Raw genomic sequence first — 26,108 nt, forward strand, 5'->3', positions numbered from 1 at the left:
GAGGACCCCCAAAGGATGTGCGGGAAGCTGAGAAAGGAGTCGTGGGGGGAATGAGGGCGGTGTTCTGAAGAAAAGGCCCCCCAAAACGGGAGGGCACCGTGAGGGCGGGTCCCGAGGAATGGGGGTGCCCAGAAAGGGAGGCTCCGAGGGATGAGAGGACCGCTTTGAGGGGGACCCGAGACCGGGGAGCGAGGGAGGGGCTGTGAGGCACCGCGAGGGCAGAGACAAAGAGACAGGGAGCCGGGGAGAGACAAAGCGGACGGAGCGGGGAGACCAGCCCGAAGGCTGGCAGCCGGACAGAACGACGGAAGCGCGAGCAGGCGGGTGGACGAACGGACGGACAGACGGGGAGGAGGGCGGGGGCAGGGCCGGGCGGGGGCGGCGCCCGTCTCCTCGCGGGGCCGCGGCTGCTCCGGGCGGCGCTGGGCGGGCCCCGGGCGTCCGGGCTGAGGAGGCGGCGGCGACGGCGTGGACCGGACAGACGGACGGAGTGACGGACGAGGCTGGCGGCAGCTGCGGCCAGCGGCGGGCACTCACCCTCCTCCCTCTCGCGGCCCGGCCCGAGGCTCCGGTTTTGTACGCCCGAGGGGCGGGGCCTCCGTGTTAAAGCCCCGCGCCGGCCCCGCCCCGCCCCGCCCCCCGCGTCAGCCGCGCGCGCGCGCGCCTCCCGGGACTCCCGGGCAGGGCGGGGACGCGCAGAGCCCGCTCGGCACGTGGCCCGGCGCGCGCGCGCGGCTCGGCCGGTGCGCAAGCGCTGGGCGCGCTTAGCTAGCCCACGCCCAGGCCGACTGATGGTGAGAGAGAGCGCGCGCCCACGTCGGCACGCGCATGCCCGAGCGCCGGGAGCTCCGCCCCTCGAGCCGCCCAGACAAACCGGTTCCAGCTGGAACGGGACGCTTGCTCCCTGCCGGGGGAGGAGCGGTACGAGTTCGCCCTAGTTCACCGTGGCGACACCTCGCTGTCACTGGGGGAAACTGAGGGTCCCAGCAAGCATCCTGACCTGGTGAGCCGGTCTTCTCAACCCTGCATGTCAAATTAGACCTCAAGTACTATGGACTCTACGTCCTGTTTCTAGTTGGCACCTCCCCTCCATCCTCCCTTTGCCGTCCTCAGACAGAGTCCTCCCGATTGGGTTCGAATCCTGTCTCACCCTTTCCAGGACTGCGTGACCTAGTACGAGATACTCTTTTCAGCCTCCCTGAGCCTTCGATTCCTCTTCAGCAAAAGAAAACCAGCACACTCAGTGTGCCCTGAAGGTCAACGTGCAGTAGGCGCTAAGGACATAAATTATTCCCTTCCTGTCTCGAGGCAACTGCCTGTTCCCCATTTCTCTCCCGGTAGTCCCCCACTCCTTATGGAGTCGTTTCCTTAAAGACTTACCTCTCCAGGCTATACCTACAGGACGTCTGCCATCCACAGACCCAACTCCTGTTGCCTGACCTGCCTTGCTGGGTGACTTAGGCAAGTCCCTTACCTTCTCTGCACATCTCTTTAATAAATGTAAAATGGAGAAAATAATCTTAATAAGATGACACAGTGTTTCTGATATTACTGTAACCTTTTTTGTATAAAGGCATAATAATAACAAAAGAAAATGAGAATTATTGAGCGGTTTTGATGCCAGATACTGTGCTAAGCATTTTGAAAGTATTAGTTTACCCTGTCCTATTCACAGTCACTATGCTACACCTGTGCTATTCACGTAGCATCCATCTTTAAATTGACTTAGAAAATTCAGGACACCCCTGAGGACACGCTAGGCTCAGTTTTGCTCGGCCCCAGACCCATGGAACCCCACTCCTGTTCCAACGCACCAGGTACCCTCCTGTCCCGGGACCTCTCCTCCCTGCCTGGCATACCTCCCCAGCTTCCTCCAAGTCTTTGCTTAAACATCTGTTTCTCAACGAGGGCTACCCTAACAATCCTGTTTGTGCTGCAACCCTTCTCCTTGCTCTGGGCTATTTTCCAATGAACCATATATTGATATGTGTTATTTATTGTTTTGCCTGCTCCCTGACCTGACACTCACCTTCTGTAGGCTGTAGTTTCTTTGAGAGAGTTCTGTCACATGTGTATATGCATACATATAAGAGGTTAAACTGGGTTAATTCAGGAATGTCAGATATGTGTAAATATTCTGGCCATAGCAGACATCACCAATCGATGGTGGCACACTTCTCTGCTGAACGAAATCTCGGTCTTGGGCTCCAGAGATCAGAGATGACACAGGAGCTGAAGTCTATTTGCAATCTCTGGACACAGTGGTCTTTGAGGTTCCTCTCAGCCCTGACACCCCCGGAACTGGAGTGTTCAATTTGATAGGAGCCTGTAGTATAATAATCAGAGATTGTGGAGGGCTAGGCCTGGGGGAGGGAGGACAAGGCTGAATGGAAGGTTGACTGCTTACTGGAATTTTGTCAGCCTCCCTTCCTCTGTGGAGGAGGGAGTGAATCAGAGGAGAAACTGGGAACATTCTGGGGGAGAGGGGAGGAGACAAAGAAGGGACTCAGAGGATGACTTGGATGGGAGGTATTTAGGCAGGGAAGGGGGGGGGTCCTCAAATTCAAACCTCACAACATTGGTGGAGAATTTGAAGCATAGGGAGGGGCTGGAACCCCCCAGAGTGACACAGAACAGAGGAAACTAGATCTCAGGACTCCTGAGTAAGGAGCGAGCATGTATCCCAGGCCAGGAAGCTATCCCAGCTCAGCGTAGAGCTTCAAGGACTGCCAGGGAGAGCCCCCCAGTGTGTGTAACCTGGTGGGTGTGTGTGCAAACACACATGCACATGGAATCATGTGCTGGTGCAGAGGGCACAGTTGGCAGGAGCTAGGGGGTGGGAGTGGGAGTGCTACCCAGGTGATGCCACAGCCTCCCTTGTGGTTCTGAAGGAGTGGGAGAGACACAGAAAGGGAGGCTAGGGAGGGAAGATGGCCAGAAACTGGGAGGGGAGGAAGTGGGGGGCTGGGGAGGGGAACGGAGTTGAAGGAGGCAAACTGAAGGCTGAGATGGTGGGAGAGAGGGCAGAGGAACCTGGAAGAAAGGGATGGCAAAAGGGAGGGAGGAGAGGAGAATGAGCACTAATGGGAGCTGGGCAGAGGGAGGGAGTGGGAGGGAGAGTCTTCTTTGTTCTTTCTTCTTCTCTTTCCTAGAGGGGGAGAGGAGGCAGGCTGGGGCCGACTGGGGGGAGGGGGGATGGCACCCCTGTGGCCCCTTCCAGTTGGGTCCTTTGGCTGGGAGGGGCTCATATATATAGCCAAACTGCTTCCCCTGTGCCCTAGCTGGAGCTGACCCCGCCTGCCAGTCACCTGCCAGAGCTATTTCTGGAATGTGGAATCTGGGTCAGAAGGGGGGAGGGAGAGAGAGAAAGAGTGGTGGCAGTGGTGCTGGCAGCTGGGAAGCTGGTGAGCTCTAAGTGGGTGGGCGGGCAGCTCCAGGCTCTGTCCAGGGCCACTCCAGAGCGGCCCTCCCCCTTCCAGGTTCTCACTGCCTCAATAACTACTCCTCGCCCACATCCACCCACCTGCCCACATATGGCCTGAGTCCATACGTGCCCACCATATGTGCCCATGTACGAGTGTGGAAGAGCTTTCATACCCCTCAGCAACCTGGGGGCTCAGTACAGCCCTAGGGGTGTGTGTGTGTGTGTGTGTGTGTGTGTGTGTACCTGGGGTCTGGACTTCGCCCTTCCTGGAGACAGAGCTGAGGAGAGGAGACCACTTCTGAGTAGGGGTGACCCCTGTGGGGCAACAGTGGCTGAAGCAGGGTGGGCCTGCGTGTTGGCGTGGGTCTATGTAGAGGGAGGTGGTTATGCACAGAACTGCCATGGATGGTTGTGCAAGTTTTCCACTGATTAAGGATGCCACATATAGGGCAGACATAATTAAATTATATACTCATGACAAATCTGTGGCAGATGGCAGAAAAAGACCTTATTCTAAGAAAAATTATACATCATGACAATTTTCCAACAGATGGCAATTAAGTGTCATGGGGGGAGTGCCCTTTCCTAACCCAGCACAAACGTACCGTATGGACCAGCTGCAGTTCTGGGCACAGATGGGAAAATCTGGTGGCTTTGGTTTTCCCTGTGAGGCAGGTGGGTTTACCTGCTGAGCATGAGGGGATCAGAAGGTGGAGGAGAGACAAACAAGTATGTAGTGGTCACTGTGGAGACCTGAGGGAGGGCTGACCTGGTAAATGTCAGGGTGAATTTTTTCAGTGGCTCTAATCTACTAGGGGCATGATTTCCTCACAGGTGTGGAGGGGGCACAAGTCTTGAAAGAGAGACACGTGTGTGTGAGTGTGTATGAAGGTGTATGTGGACATTACGTGTGTATGTGCACCTGTGGGGGATATCCATGTGCATGTGTTTTTGTAACTTTTCATACCATACAGAGATCTAAGGGTCTACAAGTTCATGTATGTCTGGAAGCAGGTGCACTTGCACACACATGTCTGAGTTGATAGGAGGTATTGCTACATGACACTTTCTTGAGTGTCTTGTTTGATCTAAAGCCCCCAAACTGAGAATAATTGGAGGCCCACAACCCTCCATTTAAAGCCAGCTGCTGGATCACCCATACAGGACAGTTCGGAGTGGGTGTGGTTGATTGGGGTCTCTTTTTCTTTTTAAATTTTATTTATTTATTTGTCAGAGAGAGAGCACAAGCAGGGGGAGTGGCAGGCTTGTTCCTTTCCTGCTGAGCAAGGAACCCAATGCAGGGCTCGATCCCAGGACCCTGGAATCATGACCTGAGCCGAAGGCAGACGTTTAACCAACTGAGCCACCCAGGCGCCCTGTCTCTTTTTCTTCTTAGATTTTAGGTTACTCAATCAAGAGGGGCTGAAGCCAGTCCTAACATAAATCATGAGATCCCACTGTTATGATTGGATGAGACTTTGGGGTTCTTGAGGATAAGTGTATTTAAAAAAAATATTTATTCGAGAACGAGAGGGAGACAGAGTGTGTGCGCGCTCATGCACGAGCACACACACCAGCGTGGGTAGAGGCAGAATGGGAGGGAGAGAAATTTAAGCAGACTCTGCACTGAGAGCAGAGCCCCACTCAGGGCTCAATCTTATGACCCTGAGATCACGACCTGAGCTGAAACCAAGAGTCAGATGCTTAACCAGCTGAGCCACCCAGGTGTCCCAGATAACTGGTGTATTTTCTATGTGAGAGGAACATGAATAAATATGGCCAAGAGAGTGGACTATAGCAGATTCGATTATCAACCCTAATTTTTCACCCCTCCCTGTATCCACACCATTGCCATAGAAATAGTTTCTTACACGAAGGTAGGAGGGTACCTCTCCATCCCTGTCTTTGAGCTCAGTCATATGACTTCCTTTACCCCATGGAATTTTAGCAGATGGTATATTCGTAGGGGCCTTGAAATGTGCTTGTGTCCTTAGGCTTGCTCTCTTGTGCTTCCGCCAAGAATAACATGCCCTGAATGGGTCACTGATCCCAGGAGGACCTTTGGTTTCAGGAGGAAGATGAGAGAGTTGTGGGACAGAACTGTTCCTGCTGACCCACAAAGCAAGAAATAAGTATTAATTGTTGTACTACACTAATTTTGTGGTTCTTTGTTATGCAGCACTATTGTGGCAATAGCTGATCAATACAGGGACCCAAGCAGTTCTGGGACATGGACCCATCCTTAGTCTATTCATGAGTGATTGGGTTTGGGGAAGATTAGAGAATGAGTGTCTATTTGAAGAAAATTGCTGGTGTGCTGTATGTCCCCCCAGGCCTACTTCAAGCTTAGAGAATGAGCCCAATGATGGGAGAATCTGGCCCTTTCCCTGAGGCTCCTAGGGGAATACAGCAGGGTGCCTGGGAGAGCCTGGCAGGGATCCCCTGGATTTGGAGGCCTAGAACTGGGCCTCGGCATCTGGTAGACCTCTGAAGTGGAGCCTGGCAGGGTTACCCATGACAGCAGGTCTAGAAGAAGGGCTGTAGTGAAGCCCAGACTTTCAGAGCTCCCCAGGACAAGGGCCTCATTGTCACACAGGTAGAATGGGAGTCAAGGGAGAAACGTGGGGCCAGAGTTGTCATCAGAGGATTTTGCCCAAGACGCCTGCCTGGCAGGGCCTGGTCCCCTAGAAAAGAGAAGCTGAGTTGGGAGGAGGGGGTCCAGCAGAGTGAGATGCAGGGGGGAATAAGAAGCAGTGGGCTGGAGGGGGGACTGCCCGTGCCAGGGAAGGAGGCACCGTGAGGCCCTCCAAAGGTACCACTTAGCAAAGAGCCAGCATGTGGCCTCGGTCATCCAGAAAGTCCCAACACCCGAAAACACCTGTGCCGGCTACCTTCCCCTGCCATCTGGAGGGACCAGAAACGGCCACTAGTGAACAGGCTCTACCTGCAGAAACATGAGATCTGAGGTTGGTAAGATTGAAGCTTCGCAGTGAGGCCAGACCTGACTCCTAATACCTAAAAATGAGACTATTCCTATGGTCTAAAAGTGACTGGAAAAGCTCAGGGATCTGCCCAGATCTCACCCAGGATTGGAAAGGCAATGGGGAAACAAGTCGTTTCTTGCTCTGCCCCCCGTAAAGACAAATTCATTCATTCGATAAGCTAATTTCCTGCATACAGAGCATGCATAGGATTTAAATTCATTTATTTACATCAAACACAAACTGAACACTTGAAGCATGTCTCTTTTCCTACAACAATCCAACCCCAACTGCTTCCGACTGCCAGGAAAGTCAGAGTCATGTCTGAACACCAACGATCATAGCTCCCACCATGCGCAAGGCCCTGCCTAAACACTCCCTTATCTCGTCTTCCCAAGAACTCTCTGGGGCCTGGCTTCTGCCTTGGTGTACAGATGAGGAAACGAGACTCCTAGAGGAAAACCAGCTAGCCAGGATAAGATCGAAACTCTCTCTACTAAACCAGAAATGATCTATGATTTTCCCTGGTCTGGGTTTTCATGGCTTAGTCTGTGATGCGGGGTTCCCTTTTGCTCTGGTCATGCATAGACTGTCACCGGAGGACTTACAACAAGTATCAGAAAGGACAGGTGGTCTCTGTGGATAAGAGAGACACCCGCAAACCCAGCCGGCTGAGAAGGCTCAGTGCAGACACCATCCTCTTCCCTGCGGGTTCTATACCTCACCATAGGTTTGCCTACCTAAACTAATCCAAATGGGGAGATGGGGCTTCAGGGAGCCCCGCCCACCAGCAGGTGGCTGCTCTGAGCCAGGATTGGGATCCCAGAGTGGGAGCCCTCTCTGACCCCCTCCTCCTACTGCCAGAGATGACATCGGCCTCTGTGACCCCCGTTTGAGCTCCAATTTGTCCTTTACTGGGAATTTCAGTCTCAAGGCCTCCTGCTTTTTTTTGCTCCTTCCCCCGCATTGCCCACATCCGGTCCACCAGGAACAGTCCCTGGGGTCCCCTCGTGAGAAACAAAAACAACCCCTCTCCCCCATCTCAGTACTCACTCGGAAGCGTGCGACTGTTGCTGAGGCTGCCAGTGCTGGGCGGGGGGGAGAGGGACTGCAGGGAGACACTGTCCTCCTCCTGCGAGCAGCCCGCCTGGATGGCCCGCAGGTAGCTGTGGCTGCGGGAGCGAAAATAGCTGGGCAGCGGCAAGTCCAGTGCCTCCGCGGCTGTAGACTCGGCTTCGCTGCAGGCAGACTCGCAGGCTGCCTCATACTGGTCGCTCAGATCTGCCTCCCGTACCTAGCCGGGCAAAGGCGGGCGTCAGGGGCCAGCAAGGCCCATTCTGGAGGGACGGGGTGCTGGGTGGTTGGCTCAGCAGCAGGGCTGGAGAGCCAGTGGGGCCTTGAGTTAGCCCTCCCTTTCCTCCCATCTCACTCACGATATAGGGTGGGTGGGTGGAACCCTTACGAAGTGACAGCCCCTGTCACTTCTTCGGACCTCAAATTTGATTAAGGATACTTAGTGGGTCTTGAGTGTCCAAACTGATCAACTGATAGATCCTGAGGTCACATCTGAATTCAGCCACAAAGAAGGCTACAATCAATTAGTAATGTCTACCTTGAATGTTGGAATGGGAGGTGGCAGTAGGTGTGCTAGAAATTTACCAGCTTAATGTCCAATTCCTTTACTTTCACAAGCAAAGAAACCGAGGGCCAATGAGGGGAAGATACTTGCCAGGTATACCCAGTGAGGAAGTGGCTGAATCAGTACTCCAAATATGAATTTAAGGAAGATTAATCTAGCCCTGGAGTAGAGAATGAATGTTGGGAAGGGAGTCTGGGACAGAGGCAGAGGCCTGAGATAAAGCTGATGTCATCATCTGATAAGAGAAGATAAAACTGGAATGAGGGTAGTGGCAGTGAGGATTGATTAGTGATGTCTGCCAAGGGCATTATATAGAATGGTGACTGAGTGGTGGTGAGGATTGATTAGTGATGTCTGCCAAGGGCAGTATGGAGAATGGTGACACGTCTGCTATTTGTCATCTCACACCTAGTTCAACGTTATCTAGATGGTTTCTAAATGTCTCTCTAGAGACGGCCATCCAAGATCCTATAGATCTGCAGCTGAGAGCGTGAGCATACAGCGGCCTGCCACACATATACTCTCTAAGGGTTCTGGAAGGGTATGTTTGACCCACGTCTTGGGCCATGATGGCAACTGGAGACCACAGAGCATAAGCTGAGGAGTTGGCAGGCCAAGGATGGACACTGACTGGCGGTCCTGAGGGGAGGCCAGGGCAAGAAGGGCAGGGACAGAAGTTGACTGAGCACCATGTGGAAGAAAGATGGAGCCGTTCCTGGGGCCTGCTCTGCTGGTGTGGCATCCAGCTGTCACCACCCTCTGGGTCAGAGGTCAGGTAGGTTTCCTACCTAAATGAAATGCCTGGCACTGCATCAGGTAAAATGACTAGACGGATCATCACCCTGTTGGGAGCATATCTATTTGGAAAGGTCTAAATCTGTGCTGTCCAATATGGTAGCAACTAACTACGTGTGGCTCTTTAGGTTTTAAACTAATTAAAATTAAACAAAAAATTCAGTTCCTTAGCCACACTAGCTATGTTTCACTTGCTTATGCCACCTTATGGGAAAGCATGTAGGACAGAACATCTCCATCTTCACAGAAAGTTCTGTCGGACAACACTGATAAATTAAAATGTAGGCCATGAGGTATACCCAACATTCATTTGGAGTGGGTTTGAAAGAGACAGGCGTTTATCCTCCTTGGCTGTGACCTGAAGAACACCGAGAAGCCCCTGTGATTGCCAAGGGCAATAAGGTCTTGCTTTGTGATTGCAGGCATGGCACAGCTCTGGAACAGGACTGCCGGAGTTTCAACCTGGGTCCATCACTTCCTTGCAATATGAATATGGGCACGTCACTTAACTGCTCTGTGCCTCAGTTTTCCCATCTATAAAATAAGAGCTAACTGTAGACCAAATTTCCTAAAATTGTTGTCGAGATTAAATGAGATCATTCATTTCCCATGCTGAGAACAGTGTCAGGAGACTAAGCACCAGGTGACCTATCCCTATTCTTAGAGCTCCGTGGGGTGAGGGCAAGGATTTGTAAGTACTGGTTAAGATGCTTCCAAGCCCTGAGAGGTGAGGCCAGCTGGTCAGAGCTGTTCGTATGCATATCACTGAGGACATACTGTGGGCAGGGAACTCGTTGGGATTTTGTATGTTAACACGTCACATCCTTACCACAAGCCTGTGGACATTAGGGGAGGAAGAGGGCACCTGGCCCCCTGTGGGCTCCCCAAAGACACTCCGGAATAATGTGTTTGAGAAGAACTATGACATGAACGTGGGAGGCACGTGAGCCTGCCACGGCTAGAATCAGGAGAGGAGGGGCCAATCTTCATCCCGCCCCTTGGACAGGTTCCTTGACTAATCCTGGCCACAATGAGGGGGGGAGCTTGGAGCCCCTCTCAGCCTCTCTTTCTGGTCTCGGGGGCTGGGGCCTGGGAAGGAGGAGAGGGCCTCTTCTTGGGCAGGGTGTGTATGCACAGGAAGGGGCACCCGTAGGGCAAACAGACAGCGTACCACGAGCAGCTTCACCCCCACCAAGTTTTGTAAAATGGAAAAGTCTCTGTGTTCATGCCAACACCCCAACATCCTTAAAGGAGAAACATTAGGAGATCTGGGATCTGGAGGCCAATACCACCAGCCTCCAGCTGCCAATGTATCCAAAGGGAACAGTCTCTCTAGCTAGAAGACTCCCAGGGTCCACTTTCCTTTACTCTGGGATTGTTTCTTGCTCTATCCATGAAACCTAGCCCATTCTTTCCCATTTTTTTAAAAGAGGAAACTGAGGCACAGAAAAGTGAAGTGAAAGGGTCAGTGAGGGAGAGGTCAGGGCAGAGCGTGAGCCTCGACTCCATGCTCACCAGTGGTGCCTTCCCTGGCACGGGCTCTGCTGGTTCCTGCCAGGGCCAGGGGCTGGGACCACTCAGATGCCAGGTCTCGGACCCAGCCCTGGGCTCTGGAATTGGGGTACGAGAGAAGGGCAAACATACTGACCTGCTGCTCATGGCCAAACAACTGAGGGATCAGGGAGGCCTGTCCAAAAATCTGCAGGAAAGAGAGGGGGAGGGTTATGGGGAGACCAAGGCTGGGGGCTGGGGTAGGGTTTCAGACTTGGCTACAAGAGGCTGACTGGCTGGCCTAACATCCTCCCCAGACTGGCTGAGGCCTAGTCTGCCAGGAGGTCTCACTTAGCTTCCTCCACAGATGGGAGACTTACCCCTTCTGGAGTTGGGTGCTACTGAGGATTTATACTCTGCTCTTTCTACATCTTTCTTTTGTTCTGGCCCCTGGGAGATGCCCAGTCTACTGCCTCTTACTCAGGCAGGCAGCCCCCCCAACTCCCGGATCTACAGATTAGGCCCAGAGCCCAAAGCCTTCTCTTCCCCGGTCAGGGCCCACATAGTCCAGGACCTGGTGGGAGGGAGGCTCCTTCTGGCAGGAGTCAAGGACTCAGAGACACAGTCAGAGCTGGGATATCTCTGACTCTAGGGCCACGTATGTGGCTCAGGTCACTCAAGCTTCTGGAGGTGAGGGTTTGAGGGCTCAGAGGACCCTGGCCTAGGAGAGAGCTGGGCTGGGCAGGGGGTAGTGGCAGAGACCTGCTGGGGTCCCCAGCCTGGCTGATTCCATGGGCCCTTATGTACAGCCAAAGAATAAAAGTGTTCCAGATGCCGGGGCCAGGCAGAGGTGAAGATGGGGTGTGTGAGAGAAAGACAGAGAGAAACATGGATGTGGTACCGACTAGAGGGAGTCAGAGAAAAATGTGAATGAGGGGAAAGAAAAACAGAGAGAGACAGATCCAAAGACAGAAGACTGAGAAACAAAAGAACACGGTAGGATAGGAGACACAGGGAGGGAAGCCATCCATCCATTCAGCAGGCTCCCGTGTGCCCTGTGCCACATGCCGAGGACCAGGACAGTACAGGGAACCACACGGCAAGCTCCCCACCTGTAGGGAGCGCCCAATCTTAAGAGTGAGACCGACATCAATTAAATAAGCAGCTATAACTCCAGACAGTAATGGTGCTGTCAAGTAAATTAAGCAGGGTAAGGGAACAGTGTCCTGGGGGCTCCTTTCGACAAGTGACAGGGCAGGTTCCCCTGAGGTGACATTTGAGTCAAGACCAGAAACACAGAAAAACCAGCTGAGCAAAGATCTGAGAGAGGGGTGCTCCTGGGAGAAGAAACAGGTGTGTGAGGTGTGCGAGGATGCCAGTGTGGCTGCAGCAGGACAGGGGACAGAGCATCTGAGATCCCACGTGAGAGAGAGGCAGGCCCACACGCAGCTGAGTAAGGAGTCTGGCCTTCACTGCGGGCAGGCGGGAGCTACAGAGGGTTTGGAGCAGGGACACGGTGTGATCTGCCTCACATTCTTCACAAGCTCCCTATGGCCATTGGGAACACAGAGCAGGTGGCAGGCCTAGAGCCCAGGAGACTTGGTGGGGCCTGCATGAGGGTGGCAGGGACAGAGTCCCATGGTTGGGGTACTCTACTCCTCCCCAAGTCTGAAGTCAGTCTTCTTGGTCTGGGAATGACAGTGCTGAGGGGTCTGGGGACTCAAGGGGGTACGCTATGGCCAGACGAGGAACAGTGGAGCGGTAAGGGGATGGGATCCCAAAGCTTTCCAGTTCTAAGCAGTGTATCAGCCCGGGCAGTGGGGCTACACACAGTAGGCCCTGGGGCCTGTCTCCACCCAGAAAGGAGGCTGGGGCTGCACCTGGGGCCTCGCTTGCCCCACTCTTACTCCTAGCAGGTGTTGCCCTCTCTGAGCCTCATCTCCCCATCCACACCCTAGGGGGAGCCCTTGAAACTTGGCTGGTCTTCCCTTTGCCAACCCCAAAGTACTGGGCACATGGCGGGGGTTGGAGTCCTGTTGTATGACTGACAGCCCTGGATCTCCGCCCAGCTCTGCCTCCTCCTTGCTGTGTGATCTCAGCCAGCTGAGCCTCAGTTTCCTCATCCGTGAAATGGGGATATAAATAATAAGCACACCCACCCCTGGACATGGCTGTGAGGGTTCAAGGACCTGGGAGTTAAGAGAAAGAAAAGTTCAGCACAGCGTGCTAATCGATGTTAGTGGCAGGGGTGCCTAAACCTTCGAAGTCCAACTTTCCACTGAGCCTGCGGGACATGGAGGTCCAGAGTGGAGAAGCAACTTTCCCAAGGTCATACAGCAACACAGCAATAAGAACCATAAAGTTAGCTACCCTTTGCTGAAAACACTATGTTCCTATCTCAGTTCCTCATAACGCTTTGAAATAGGAATTATCACCCTTCTGTGTAAATCAGGAAACTGAGGCTCAGGGAGGGAGTGACTTGTCCTGAGTTCATATTCTCGGTGACAAGACTGGGACTCAGCTCAGGTCTCCAGTTCCCTATCTTCAGGGCTCCTGGGTCTATAGCAGTGGTGTGGCCCCTCCCTCGGGGCCCTCAGCTCAGGCCACGGCATGCCAGGCTCCCTGACCACTCTCCAGCCACGGGACAGTCAGTGGGACAGACATATGTACACAGGCAGCTATGGGAACAAAGACCAAACAGAAGCACAGTGAAGACATCTGGGGACCACTCGCCAGGAGCTGGGCCTGGATGTTTGTCCTCCTGGGCGGGAGCTGGGCTCTCCCAAGCCCACTGTCCTGGCTAGCCGCCACCCTCACCTGGCTGATGCAGCTGGAGTCGTTGAGGCTGTCGCTGACGGGGTTGTAGTCCTCCTCCCAGCTGGGACACTTGGAGGGCAGCAGCATGTCCACTGAATCCAGGCGGTCCAGACTCCTGGGGAAGGTGGGGAGCAGACAGGGCTCAGCCCACCCATTGTTCAGCCTGAGAAACAGGCTCAGACCAGGAAAGACTAGCCAAGGTCATCGAGTGCAGAGGGAAAAATGGAAGTCACTGCCAGCCTGTGTAGTGTTGGGAGGGGTGAAGACGGGGTGGAGGGGGTGGGTCAGGGGCACTGAGCAAGGGGAGAGCTCCCAGCTCTCCAAGACTTGACTCTGGAGGATGCAGGTCTTTCTCACCTGTCATCTCTATTGTAGCCACGAGGTGGCAGCACAAGCTCACTTTTAACCATTTCAAACCTTGCTTCCAAAGCCAGCCAGATTCTACAGCCCCCTACCCTGACAGGTCTGGGGCTAATTCCAATGGCTGGACAGGGGAGGGAGGTCAAGGCTCACAGCCTTGATCTCAGGCTGGAGCTGCCCAAAGTACATCAGTTTCAACACAATATCCGGGTAACTTCCACCAGGCCCCCAAAGACACCACTTCTCACGGCTCCTGCTCTTTAATTTTTCTCACATCTCCCTGACCCTGGGTTTCTCCCTCACTAGCCTGGCCAGTGAGCAGAGACTGTGAGAGTGGAGGAGACTTTCCGGGAGCGCCCACCTGCGGGGGGGAGCAGGGAGGTCTCCAATGGGGCAGGTTAGCCTGTAGGCGGGGCTCCCAGCAGGCGGTGCAGTGAGTTTTAACCCCACTGCTCTGGGGTTAAAATCCAAGCACCCAACAGCTGAGGCCTTGACATAGGTGGGCTTGGATTGGAATGGAGTTTCCTCAGTGGGTGACCTTGGGCAAGTCACGACCCCCTTGCCTATGTCTCAGTTTCCTCACCTACAAAGTGGCCGTGACACCATGCCTGCCTGCTTGGGGCCGTGATGAGGAGGATTTGGAATCACACTGAAGTGCACTGGGCCAGGCACAGAGCCCAGAGTGCGGCAAGTGCTAACAGATGGCATCCATTACTATAGCTACTATTATTATTATTTATTCCCTCTCATTCAAGGTCTGGGCCTGGGTCCCGCCCTCCTCTCCCACCTCAGTGCACACTGGTCATTCATGCAAGTGCTTCCAGGACTAGAAGGGGTCTTAAAGATCATCCACCTTAGCCCCCTCACTTAAAGATGGGGAACTGACGCTCAGAGAAGGGAAGACGTGGGACGGGCCAGTGATGTCCTGAATTCCCACCTGGAGGCCATTCCCTGCCTTCTGTCCCCCTGTGCATCCCTTAAGCAATTCCCTGTCACAAGGAAAGTCTGGGCTTCTCCGAGTACACTGGCCCTCCCTGCTCCTCCTTGCCTCTCCCTGCCTCAGTGCTCTGTCACTTTATCTGCTCTTTCCTCTGTCAAGGTCCTCCCAGACCCCCTCCTCCCAGAAGCCTTGACTCTTGGCCCCTGTAGTTTAGGAACTAGGACTAAGCTTGTTTCCTTAACTCTTCTTTTTGTTTCTGACTTGCTTTTGTTTCTTTTCCTCAAAGTACTTTGAACCCCTCCTACTAAGTTTTACTTGATGATGGGCTTTCTGTAACGTTTTTTTCCTCCTCTCATTCTTTTCTGATCTGATCCCCACGGTGACTTCTGCATGCGAAAGCCTCACCTTTCTCTAACATTGTAATTGTTGCTCTCTGCGTGCATGCATCTCATTTGTTCAGACTTTCATTAACTCTTTCAAGTCTTAAAGCAACCGGAAAGGGCTTGACGGTGGAATTCCAGGCAGGGTGAGGGAACAGGTGAAGACTGTTCATCTGCCTTTGACTTCTGGATACACTCTCCTCCCCAGTCTCGGAGCTCACCACAGGGATCAATTACAGGGGCAAGAGCAGAGGGGGCTCTGGCCTCCCCCACCCAGTAAGTACCTTGTTGGTACAGGTGGTGGGATCACTAGGGGCAAGGTTCTCCTAACCGGAAGAAGAGGGTTCCCTGGCCCAGTTCTCCTGTGGGAATGGAACTCACCTGGTGATGTGCCTCCTGGGGACACAGCCAGTCACTCTAGAGAGACTCTCCTTATCGTTTGCCAAAGGATGAGACTCACTGCTGGTCAGGGTTTAACTGTGAGGGGCTTATGGGATGGTTCACCAAATGGTGGGGCTCTCCAGAGTCAACTCGTCAAACGAAGGGCCAACCTAAGGACAAGGATCTCAGGGAGAAGACTAAGCTAAGGCCGGGTTTACCTAGGGAGCCTACATCATTGGGAGCCCGAGTTCACCTGGATCTGAGGCTGTGAGGCAGGATTCACCTATGGGGCGGGGCTTTCCTAGGGGCCACAGAGCGGGAAAGCGAGGTTCCCAGAGGTGGGACATACCTGTGAGGAGCTCACCTAGGGACTAGCCCGGCCAGTGAGCGGAGCCTGTGAGAGCGGAGGAGGCTTTTCCGCAGAGCTCACGTGCGGAGAGCTGGAAGGCCTCCAACGGGGCAGGTTAGCCAGTGGGCGGGGCTCCCAGCAGGCGGAACTTGGGAGACCTCCCAAGACCTGACTCGGACTCCCGAGCCGCAATCCCGGGGGGCGGAGCTCCGGGGGGGGCGGGCTAGCCTGTGGGCGGGGCTCTAGGTAGCGGGGTTGCGCGCTCACCGGCGGGGGTTGCTCTGCTCTCCCAGCGACTGCTGCGTGGCCCTCAGGTAGCTCTGGCGCCGTGCTGCCGTCTTGGGTGAGGGCTTGGGGCTGCCGCCGGACTCGTCGCTGTCCTCGTCGCCCATGGCCTTGATGTAGCTGCCGCTGCGCATGCGCCTGCACGGGATGGGGCCCTCGGCGGCGGCGTCCGCCTCGCGCGGGGACAGCAGCGCGGTGCTCCACTCGCCGCCGCCACCGGGCACCTGAGGGTGGGCGGACAGACCTCAGCGAGGGGGTGGGATCGGGGGCAGCGCACATCGCAGAACGGTACTCGGGACCCTGAAACGCCCCCGCTCTCCGCCTCGGACAGTTTTAGCCTTCCGTGATGGGTACTGCTGTTGAAGCCACCCAGCAGCAGGGCAGAACGGGGGCGCTGGGAAGGATATTTGAGTTCCAGAGCCGGCTTGGCCACAGCTTCACTGCGTGGCCTAAAGCAAATCCTCGCCTCTCTCAGACCTCAGATTTCTGCACGGATCCCAGGCTGGGTGTGCCCCAGCAAAACCGCTCAGGCTGTAAGATCACAGTAGCTGCCCACTGCAGTTCCTTTTCTGAGCACCCACTGTGTTCCCATCACGTCACCCTGCTATCTTAGAGGAGGGCTTATGATCCCACTACACAGATGAGAACATCAGACCAGACTGAGGCCCTCAGACCTGGCACCAAGATCCTGTCCTAGGATGGGGGTAGGGATAGGGAGGACTGGTCAGAGGACCCCAGCACAGGAGTAAAGGGGCAGGGTCCTTGGAGCCAACGGACATCCTGTATCCCTTACTAGTGGGTAAGCCCAGGCACAGGGGTGCAGAAGCCGGTGGGAAGGGGCTGGCAGCCAGGTGGTGACCTGGAAAAAGGGCTGTTTTCCCATCTGACAGGTATACACAGTGGACATTCATCCCATGATGAAAGATTCCATACATCTTAGCACTTACCAGGTCTCTCAGCCCAAGCACAGAGTGAACACACCTTGCCAGGTGCACACATCTCAGAGAGCAAACGTACATTCCCCGCCCCCATCTCACCAAGGACACGCCCACAGCAGCCACTCATTACCGCAAGCCCCTGGACAAGTACACAACGTGAACACAGAACATACTCGCACCACCCGCCACCGAACACAGCGGCCATCACCGCACTGCGGACACACTGCAGCCTGTCCCCATCTCACCGCATCTTTGCCTCGACACATACAGAGTGCACACCCCCGCTAGGTTCAACACCCTTCATCACAGAGGCCCAGGTGACACACATCTCTCAGTGAACACTGCATCGCCATTCTTCACCACATGCAAAATGCACACAGATGCCATGTCCTTCTAGATGCCCATATTGCCAGTGACCAGTTCTCGGCTGAGGGATGGTCCCAGTCTGGGACTCCCACCCCAGGACCCCCTTACCCACCCCGCCCCCAGCTAACTGCCCAGCTGGTCACTAGGGCCCACACATTCTACCTCCCAAACCATTTGCTAGTCCATCTTCCCTGGCTCCACCTGCCCCTTGGGAAGGTGCCCTTTGATATTCCTGCTTAAAACCTGTTGCTACCCCAGCACCCACCCCCCACCTCCCATGACCCAAGCAGGCAGCACAAACCCCAGGGCCCGCAGAGACTCCCTTTCATGTGTTTCTGAAGCATTTTTCACATGATCAGACCAAACCACAGCATTCTGAGAGGGAGACAGGTCACACACCACCCTCTCTGATGTTTCTAAACTAAGGAATTGGATTGAGAGCCACAAAAGCCTTAAATATATAAAATACTGCCTAGATTTCCATTTTCTTTCTATTGAAAAAAATAGCTTTCCCCCCATAGTCTCACCATCTTTGGAATTTTTATATAGCATGACAAGAGCTTGGGGTTTTGTCAGCCTTTGATGTTCATCTGGTTCAAAATGCTTCTAATGTGTTCCCAAAGGCTGGCCAGGACTGTGCTGGCACACCCCCCGGGATGAAGGGCTCACTACCTACAGAAGCAGCCCCTTCCATCTTGGTGGATACTGAAATCTGCTTCCTGTAACTTCCACCCACAGCTTGGGTTCTGCCCCAGGAGCCACACTCAGCTCTTACCCCCTGGCTTTGCTCTCAAGGGCCCCAGGGGAATGCATAGCAACAGAGATGTCGCTGAGCCTTCTGCTGCTTTCCGGGAGTGTGGCTTTGCAAAGTGCATATTAAGTTCCTCAATAAACATTAACACTTGGGACGAGAAAGTTAGTCCCCGAAGCTGGGTTAGGGCCTCCTACAGCCCTCCATGCTGATCTCCATCACACTCTACTCACACTGATGTGACTATCTGTTCATGCATCTTTCTCTCCCAGCATCCTGATAATCAGGGCTCTGTCTTCTTTCTAGCTTTGTTCACTTAAAATGTCCATCTGTTCCTCTAGCCCTCTCTCTTCTCACATTTCCTGAGCACTCTCTCTCTGCCAACCCTGTCCTGGGCCTTCGGGGCACACAGCTGCTTCTAATGTGGTCCCCGTCTTCAAGGAGCCCCTGGTCTGGTGGGGCTAGCAGGCAGGAGGCTGGCATGTAGAACACCATGCAATTGGTCCTCTGAGGAGGGTGGAGGGCAGGGCTTCCAGATTTGTCCTCTAGAGGGCAGGTACACATTTTAGTTCCTACTCTGGGCTGGGCTCTGAAGAAACCTATCAGTGTCTGCCGAAAGCATGACCAGTGGAAGAAATCCCCTTATTAGCAGGTACCACCAGACACCCATTTCACAGGCGTTTACTCACAGGAGCCCAGAATGATGCAACTTTCCAAGTAAATCTGTGGTCCAGCTAAGTCTCAGAACAGGGGCCCTCCCCAACATTCCTTACCCTACCCCTAACCATGGGAGGGACCCACCTGCAGGTAATGGTATGCTAGACCCTGGTGGCAGGATTTGGACTTTAGCAGGCTCTTATCCAAGGTGGCTGAGGTCTTCTGGCAGACTTCGTGGGCGTGGCTGAGGGTTAGAGTGGACCAGGAGCCCCGCTTGACATAGTTGGTGTCAGTGCCCACCCCAAGGCTGGGGCAGGCAGCTGGGGGTGCGGGAGGGGGTGTTGGGGCAGTCAGCTCAGCCGTGTTGTTTTTGGCTGCTTTGAGCATGTGCCCGCTGATGGTGTTGTAGGCGTGCATGAAGTAACGTGGCTGGCTGCGTTCTGCCTGTCGGCCAAGCGTCATCAGCCCTGAGGCCGGGCCACTGCTGCGGAAGGCGCCACCCTCGCCGTCCAAGTTGTCATCGGAGCTCCACCAGCCCGAGATGTTGGAGCGGCTACGCCTTTTGGGTTCCCCAGCCTTGGCCCGTTCCTTGCTCTTGGCCCTCCGGCCCTTGCCGTCCTCCAGGCCACCTTTCTTGCTGCCATTGCCACCGACCTTGCCTGCTGTGCCCTCCAGTGAGGGCGCCTTGGTGAAGAAGAGCCGCTGGACCGAGTGGACCAGGTGGCGGATGCGGCCAGGACTCTCACCACGGGCCTTGGCCTCACCACGGGGAAACTGGAGCGTGCTAAAGCCATCGCGGTGGATGGGCAGTTGCTTCTCAAACTGGTCCAGGAGGTTGGCAGGCAGCCGGTTGATCTTGGTGGCCTGGGCATGGCTGGGGAAGGGGCTCTCCTCTGGCACCTCGAAGTGGGAGTTATAGTGGATACGGGGGAAGGTGCTGCTTGGAGGTGGCAGTTGGTTGTTGAGAGGGAAGAGACCATCCCCAGGCAGAGTGTTCTGGCCAGGGAAGCGAGCCTCACGGGCAAAGGCCTCTGTGGGCGACAGCAGGTAGGGGTTGCGGTCGGGCCCTGCGAACAGGGGCTCGTGCGGTGGGTCCAGGCTGTCGGAGAGGTGGCGAGGGCGGCTGTCACCGAGGCCTTTCATGATCCCGGCCCTCAGGGCAGGGGCCGTTGCCCTAGCGGGGTGCCCGGGTTGCGTTTCCCGGGCAGCAGCTATCCTGGGGAGAGAAAACAGAGGAAATCAGCTGAATTTGGAGGGGACAGGGTGCCAGGAATATCACCCAGACCCCTACAGATCTCAGGATTGGGAGGGTTTTTGAGGACTCTTGGCCTACCTTTAACACTGTCGGGTGGAGGACAAGAAGACAAACAGAGACCCACATACCGTGTGTGTCAATCCAAGTCACAGCTCAGGCTGGCAAACTGTTAAAAAAATCCTACCTTGATGAACATGTCTTCATAATAACCTGGAAAGCCAAGTCTGAACTCAGATCAAATTCTACGATCAAATGTAGTGGGTGGGGGGGGCGCGGCTCACCCTGTTTTCCTCCCATCTCTGTCTTATCCCTTGCTACAAGGAACCATGTACCCGCATGCACCACAAGCTCACTCCATGTGCTTTCAGGCCTAGGGATGGCCCCAATGGCAGTGCAGGCCTCCTAATGGGAAGATCCCGCGCTGGCCCTGGAAGCAGGCCTGGGGCCATTTGGTTAGGGAATTCCACGGTCCCTGGTATCCAGAGTGTGGCTCTGGGTGAGCATGTCCTCTTGGCCCTGGAACACTCTTGCCTATGAGTGGTTCAGCGCGGCTGAAAGAGGGCCACAGAAGCCTTCTAAAGAGTAGGGCCTATCTCACCTGAGTCTGAGGGCAGTACTCTCCAACTCTCACTTTAGCAGAGGAATCCTACCTACATCAAATGCACACCCTCTATAAACATTTCCTTTTCCCTCATCAGATGTCTACTGATGTGACTTCTGGGCTAAGCGCCCGGGGCTGCAAACAGCAGAGAAGCCAATAAGCTCATTAGCTCATCATTTCCGGCTGGAACAGATCAATGACAGTCAGCCTGAACAGTTCTCAGTGAGTTCTATAATGGGGGCTCATTCTCAGGACTGGGTGGACAGGACAAGGCCCTGGGTCGGGGTGGCATTTAGGTGGAGCTGTGACTCAGTTTCCCCATCTGTAAAATCAGACAGTTGGACTGTTTAGATCTTCCATCCAAGCCCATGCTGGAAAAAAACAGTCTTAATACCTGGGCAAGTACCTTTCCTTTTTGTGCCTCAGTCTTCCCATCTGTACCAAGAAGCAGAGGGGAGGTTGGCGAGGTTTCTAAGGCCTGTACGCACCACCAGCTCGACTCAGAGGAGTCCCACGGCTTGCTATGGACTGTGTGCCTGGTGTGCTGAGGATCTGAAAGCCATCAGTGTGGCTGGAACAGAGCAAGTGGGGACAAGGGCAGTAGGGGTAGAGATCTTGGAGCGCTGGGCCAGGTCAGAATGCACAGGCTCTGTCGGAAGCCAAGCGTGGTAGGCAGAATGATGGCTCCCAAAGTTGCCCAGGTCCTAATCCCCCAAATCTCTGATTATGTTACTTGACATATTAAAAGGGATTTTGCAGATATGATTAAGGATCTTGAGATGGGGAGATTATTCTGGATTATCTGGAGGGGTACAAACCTAATCACATGTGTCTTTTTAAGAGGGAGGCATGAAGATATGATAGAAGCAGAGGTCAGAGGGGGGGGAGGGTCACGAGCCAGGGAATGTGGGCAGCTGTTAGAAGCCAGAAGAGGCAAGGAGTCAGATTCTCCTCTAGGGCTTCCAGAAAGATTGCAGTCCTGAGACTCATTGTAGACTTATAACCTCTAGAACTGTAAAATAATAAATCTGTGTTGTTTCAAGCCAGTAAGTTTTGGAACTCTGTCACAGCAGCCACAGGAAATTAATATACCAAATGGGTTCTGGTGTCTGAGACTCCCTCTCACCCCTCAGAGCAGCTCTTAAGGCAAATTCCAGATCCCACCTAACACTGCGTCAAAAACACTGGCCTCGGTGAAACTCCCATCAAAGAGGTGGGGAAACCAAGGCCCTTAGAGGATAACAACTGCCTCGGGATCACAGAGTGGGTCCAGTGGCAGGCGCAGTGGGGGACCCACAGCTCTTCCTAGTCCTCTGCAGCACTGCCTTGCAACTGTCGCGGGAAGCTGGCCAGCCCCACAACCTCAAGGATCTGAGGATTATTTCCTTAGACCTAGATGTTTCATGATCAACTCTCCCTAAGCCTTCTTAAGCCGAGACTTCGGCAGGGTCCACCTGGCTCAAGTTCTCTGCCTCCCTGCCAGACACCCTCCTTGCCTCTAGGAGCCTGATGGACCCCATCCTGGAGGCCAGAGCATTGTTACGTCCATCCTTGGATCTTTGCTCCCACCAGCTGGCTCAGGAGAACATCTATCTCCAAGCTGGAGAGGACGTCCACTGACTGACCTTTTTTTTTTTTTTAAGATTTTATTTATTTATTTGACAGACAGAGATCACAAGTAGGCAGAGAGGCAGGCAGAGAGTGAGAGAGGGAAGCAGGCTCACTGCTGAGCAGGGAGCCTGATGTGGGGCTCGATCCCAGGACCCTGGGATCATGACCTGAGCTGAAGGCAAAGGCCTCAACCCACTGAGCCACCCAGGCATCCCCTGACTGACCTCTTTATCTTCATTAGCCCATATCCTCACAACAGCCACAAGAGGTGGGGGGCCATTATCTCCATTTTACAGATGGGGAAACCAAGGCTGGGAGGGATCCTTCCAGCCAAGGCGAAACAGGTAACTTCAACGCCAGCCACCCCATCAGGGTTCCGGAAAGTCAAGGATCCCCCTCCATTCCAGCTAGCAGCGGCTCCCTCTGGGCAAACCTCTTCTCAAAGACAATTTCAAGCAAAACCAGCCCCATATCCCTTCTTGACTTCCGTACAGCCCCTCAGGGCTGCAGTGATCCCCGGGCTCAGGGGCCAGCCTCCTTGTCTCTCTAGCTGGAGAACTGTATGTGCAGCCATATGTCCTCAATGCCCACTCAAGTAAGGCCAGATACTGAAAACTGAGGACATGATTTGCAAACACAGCCCTGCTGGCTCGTGGGCTTGGCAGGGGCCCGACACCCCAGAAATGCTGGAGGTGGAGAGGGCTGGTCACCAGGAGCAGAAGACAGTGGCCGGGCGCTGGCCTTGAAGTGCACCCCCACCCAGTTCTCTCAGCCCAAGGCCCAAGCTGGCTTCAATATCCCATTACAGGTGCCTCTGATCCCCAGGAGTCCAGGATTGCCCCAACAGGACCACGTGAGCCTGGGACCATGGCTGCCTCCCTAAGCCTCAGACTGTGTTTGTCAAACAGGGCCAAGAGAAAGGAAAGAGCGGGCAAGTGCTTAGTGAATTGTGAAATGCTGGCACACTCTCATTCCCCGGGGTACAAACCGTGGGCCACAACCTGGTGGTGGTCTTGACTGATGAGGCCCCTCACCTGGCTGGTGGGGGGAACTGGGTCCCTGTCTTTGAGGTGCCACCAGGGTTACAGGAGGGAGAGTGGGGGCTGCCACCATCAGGGAGTCCTCTAGAGACCCAGATGATTTAATGACCACAAATAAACTCTCAACTTCTTTCCTTCCTGTGACTGGGCCCTCATTATTAAAAAAGTCCCTTTCTCTGACTTCTGGGGCCCGCGTGTCTGTCCTTCCACTCCACCTTAAAAGTCAGTGCCTCCCAGGGCTCTGAGTGGGCACATGGTGTCCCCAAATCAGCAAAATGCTTCAGGGTCACTCAGTGGGGCTCAAGCCAGGCACCTAGGCACCACCCTGAATTCTTCCCTCTTCTGACTTTCTATGTCCTTCTCTCACAACAATGCCCAGGGTGCCTGGAAAATTATCCACTCCCCTACCCCCCCAGTCTACTTCCTGTAGTTTAGGTGGAGCCAGCCCTAACCCAGAACCCCAGGAGTGGACACATGACCCAGGTCTGGCCAATCAGAGCCCTGCCTCCCTGAGCACTGATTGGCTCAGAGATGGGAACAGGATCCTCCCTAGCCAATGAGAGTTGACCCTGGGAATGGCTGGACTCTTCGGAAAGAGGTGCCTTTCTCTGTTAGGGCTGTGTGCTTGGCGGAGTGTCAGCCTGGAGTCCTTTGTTGAGATCTTGGTAAGATCTCATATGACAGTTGAGACTTTTTGCTTAAGTTTGAGTTGGGTTTCTGTGTCTTTCAACAACAGCCTGATACTGGCCTCAAGAACAGTTGGTCACTACAGCGACTATGGTCACTACAGTCACATACAGGTGACTATGAGTGCCCCCCGCCCCCACTCTGTATCTCCTATGGCCTCATCACTGTGGTGCCCAAGACTGACTTGGGACTCTCAGCTTCTGCAGCCTTGTGGGAGGCGGCAGCGGGGGGTGGTGGTGGAGGGTGTTCTCTAGCTGCTGGAGCCAGCTCTGCTCACATTTGGCTGGCAGGAATTGCCAGAGACTTAACAACCCTACCCCCACCCCCAAACCAGCTGCATCTCTACGGTGTTTGTTGGGGAGCTGGTGTATAAATACCCCAGCTCCTCCACCCTTCAGGTGGGACAACTGAGGCATGGGCTCTACATGGACTCCTGGAGCTGCCCAGTGGGAATGAGTTCCACTTTTCTTCAGTGGTCACTTGCCTGATAACACTCCCTTCGTTGGCTACCTCCCGTTCCCTGACTTACCTCTCCCTTCCCACACTGTGCTGCCTCTTCCCAAATGAGGTACTTGCCCTTGAGTCTTGAATCTCTGTCTTGGGCATGCTTCTGGGAAACCTCAGCTACGACAGTCACGGAATCACAGTGATTCTGCCTCGGTTGTGTCTCCTGGTGCCATTTCCACTCCAGATCCTCTGCCTCTGTCCCTCCCACCACTCACCTGGACAGCTGAATAGCCTTCTCCCTGGTCCCTCAGTGTCCACTCTAAGACCCCTGCATGTTCCAAACTGCAGCTGGAGTGATTCTGCTAAAATACCAAAGCACTAGTGTTCTTCCTCTTCGGTGGTTCCTCTTGGCTCTTGGGACAAATGCCTGACTCCTGAGCCTGGCATTCAAGGCCATTGGGAGAGCAATTCTCTGTAGACCTCTAACTGTCAGCTCCAGCCACATAGCTTGCAGGAGATAAAGAGTGTCAGCCTGGGGAAGGGACAGCATAAGGCCTCACAGCAAGGCCACTCCAGGTCTGTTAACCTGAGTCTCTTGACTCAACCCAGGGTACAGCCCACTGGCTCACCTGGAACAGAAGGTCTGCAAGGGAAGGGGCCAGGATTGCCAGCAGAGGAACAGGGGGTGAGGAGGGTGGGACAGCATGAGGCAGTACCTTAGCAGAGTGGAGGTCTGGAAGGCCCAGCATGGTCTAGTATTTGCCAGTTTCTCCAGCCTCGTCCCCATTCCCTCGCTCCCCTTGCCAACAAAACTCATTACCTTGCTGGATTTTCTACATAGTCCTCAACACTTGTGGAAACTCTCACATATTCCTTGCTTGCTGGTTTATTGTTCATTGTCCCATGGGTCTGTCCTGTCCAATATGGTAGCCACCAGCCACATGGGCTATAGAACACGTAAAACGCAGCTAGTGTCATTGAGGAGCTGCCCTTTTAATTTTAATTAACTTAAATGTAAACATCACATGTGGCAAGTGGCTACCATATTGGATAGTACAGTTCTAGAACTTGAAATCCAACTCCAGGAAGAAGCCCTTCCAGCTCCCCTTCCTAAAGCTGGGGTCCAAGATAGTCTCTTCTAACACCCTGTCCACATTTTTTTAGTTGGGAACTTAATTCACTTATTTTCTGAGTCTTAATATTCTAATATATGTCTCACTGGAAAAGCTATACATTTCCTCCTGAGTACCTACTTGGCATCATCTCATGGATTTTATTTCCCCACAGGTTTTTTTCCTCCTCTTTTTAAAAAATTGAGGTGAAAAGCACGTAACATGGGATATAATTCAGAGACATCAGTACAGTCACAATGCTGTGTAACCTCCATCTAGTTCCAAAACATTTTCTTAGCCCAGAAGAAAACCCAGTACCCAATGAGCAATCACTCCCTGTTCCCTCCTCCTTCTGGCTTCTGGCAACCACCAGTTTGCTTTCTGTCTCTGGATTTACCTATTTCCTATGTATTTCATTTTAATTTGGTAAAATGTACATAACACAAAAATTCACCACTTCAGCCATTTTTAAGAGTACAGTTCATTGACATTCATTACATTCACGACATTGTACAACTACCACCATTATCTATGTCCCAAATTCTTCATCATCACCCCAAACATAAACGGTACAAACATTATGGGGCACCTGGATGGCTCAGTCATTAGGCACCTGCCTTCGGCTCAGGTCATGATCCCAGGGTCCTGGGATCGAGCCCCATGTCCTGCTCCCTGCTCAGTGGGGAGCCTGCTTCTCCCTCGGCCACTCCCCTTGCTTGTGTTCCCTCTCTTGCAGTGTCTCTCTTTGCCAAATAAATAAAATCTTAAAAAAAAAAAAAAAGAAAGAAACTCTGTAACCAT

The 26,108-nt window shown here is 53.9% G+C and overlaps 1 protein-coding gene across 1 annotated transcript in view; it reads right to left on the reverse strand.

Moving 5' to 3' along the window:
• LOC111141362 (DLG associated protein 4) overlaps window positions 1–26,108 on the reverse strand; it is a 138,506-nt gene that overhangs the window by 63,867 nt on the left and 48,531 nt on the right. The window contains 5 exon segments of the mRNA XM_022493843.1: window positions 7,459–7,699; window positions 10,488–10,538; window positions 13,148–13,262; window positions 15,825–16,066; window positions 18,699–19,770. Of these exon segments, the coding sequence (XP_022349551.1) occupies window positions 7,459–7,699; window positions 10,488–10,538; window positions 13,148–13,262; window positions 15,825–16,066; window positions 18,699–19,697 (1,648 nt within the window). The 5' untranslated portion in view covers window positions 19,698–19,770.

This window comes from Enhydra lutris, unplaced genomic scaffold, assembly GCF_002288905.1.
Source record: "Enhydra lutris kenyoni isolate GAN:26980312 unplaced genomic scaffold, ASM228890v2 scaffoldscaffold6, whole genome shotgun sequence".
NCBI classification, from domain to species: Eukaryota; Metazoa; Chordata; class Mammalia; order Carnivora; family Mustelidae; genus Enhydra; species Enhydra lutris.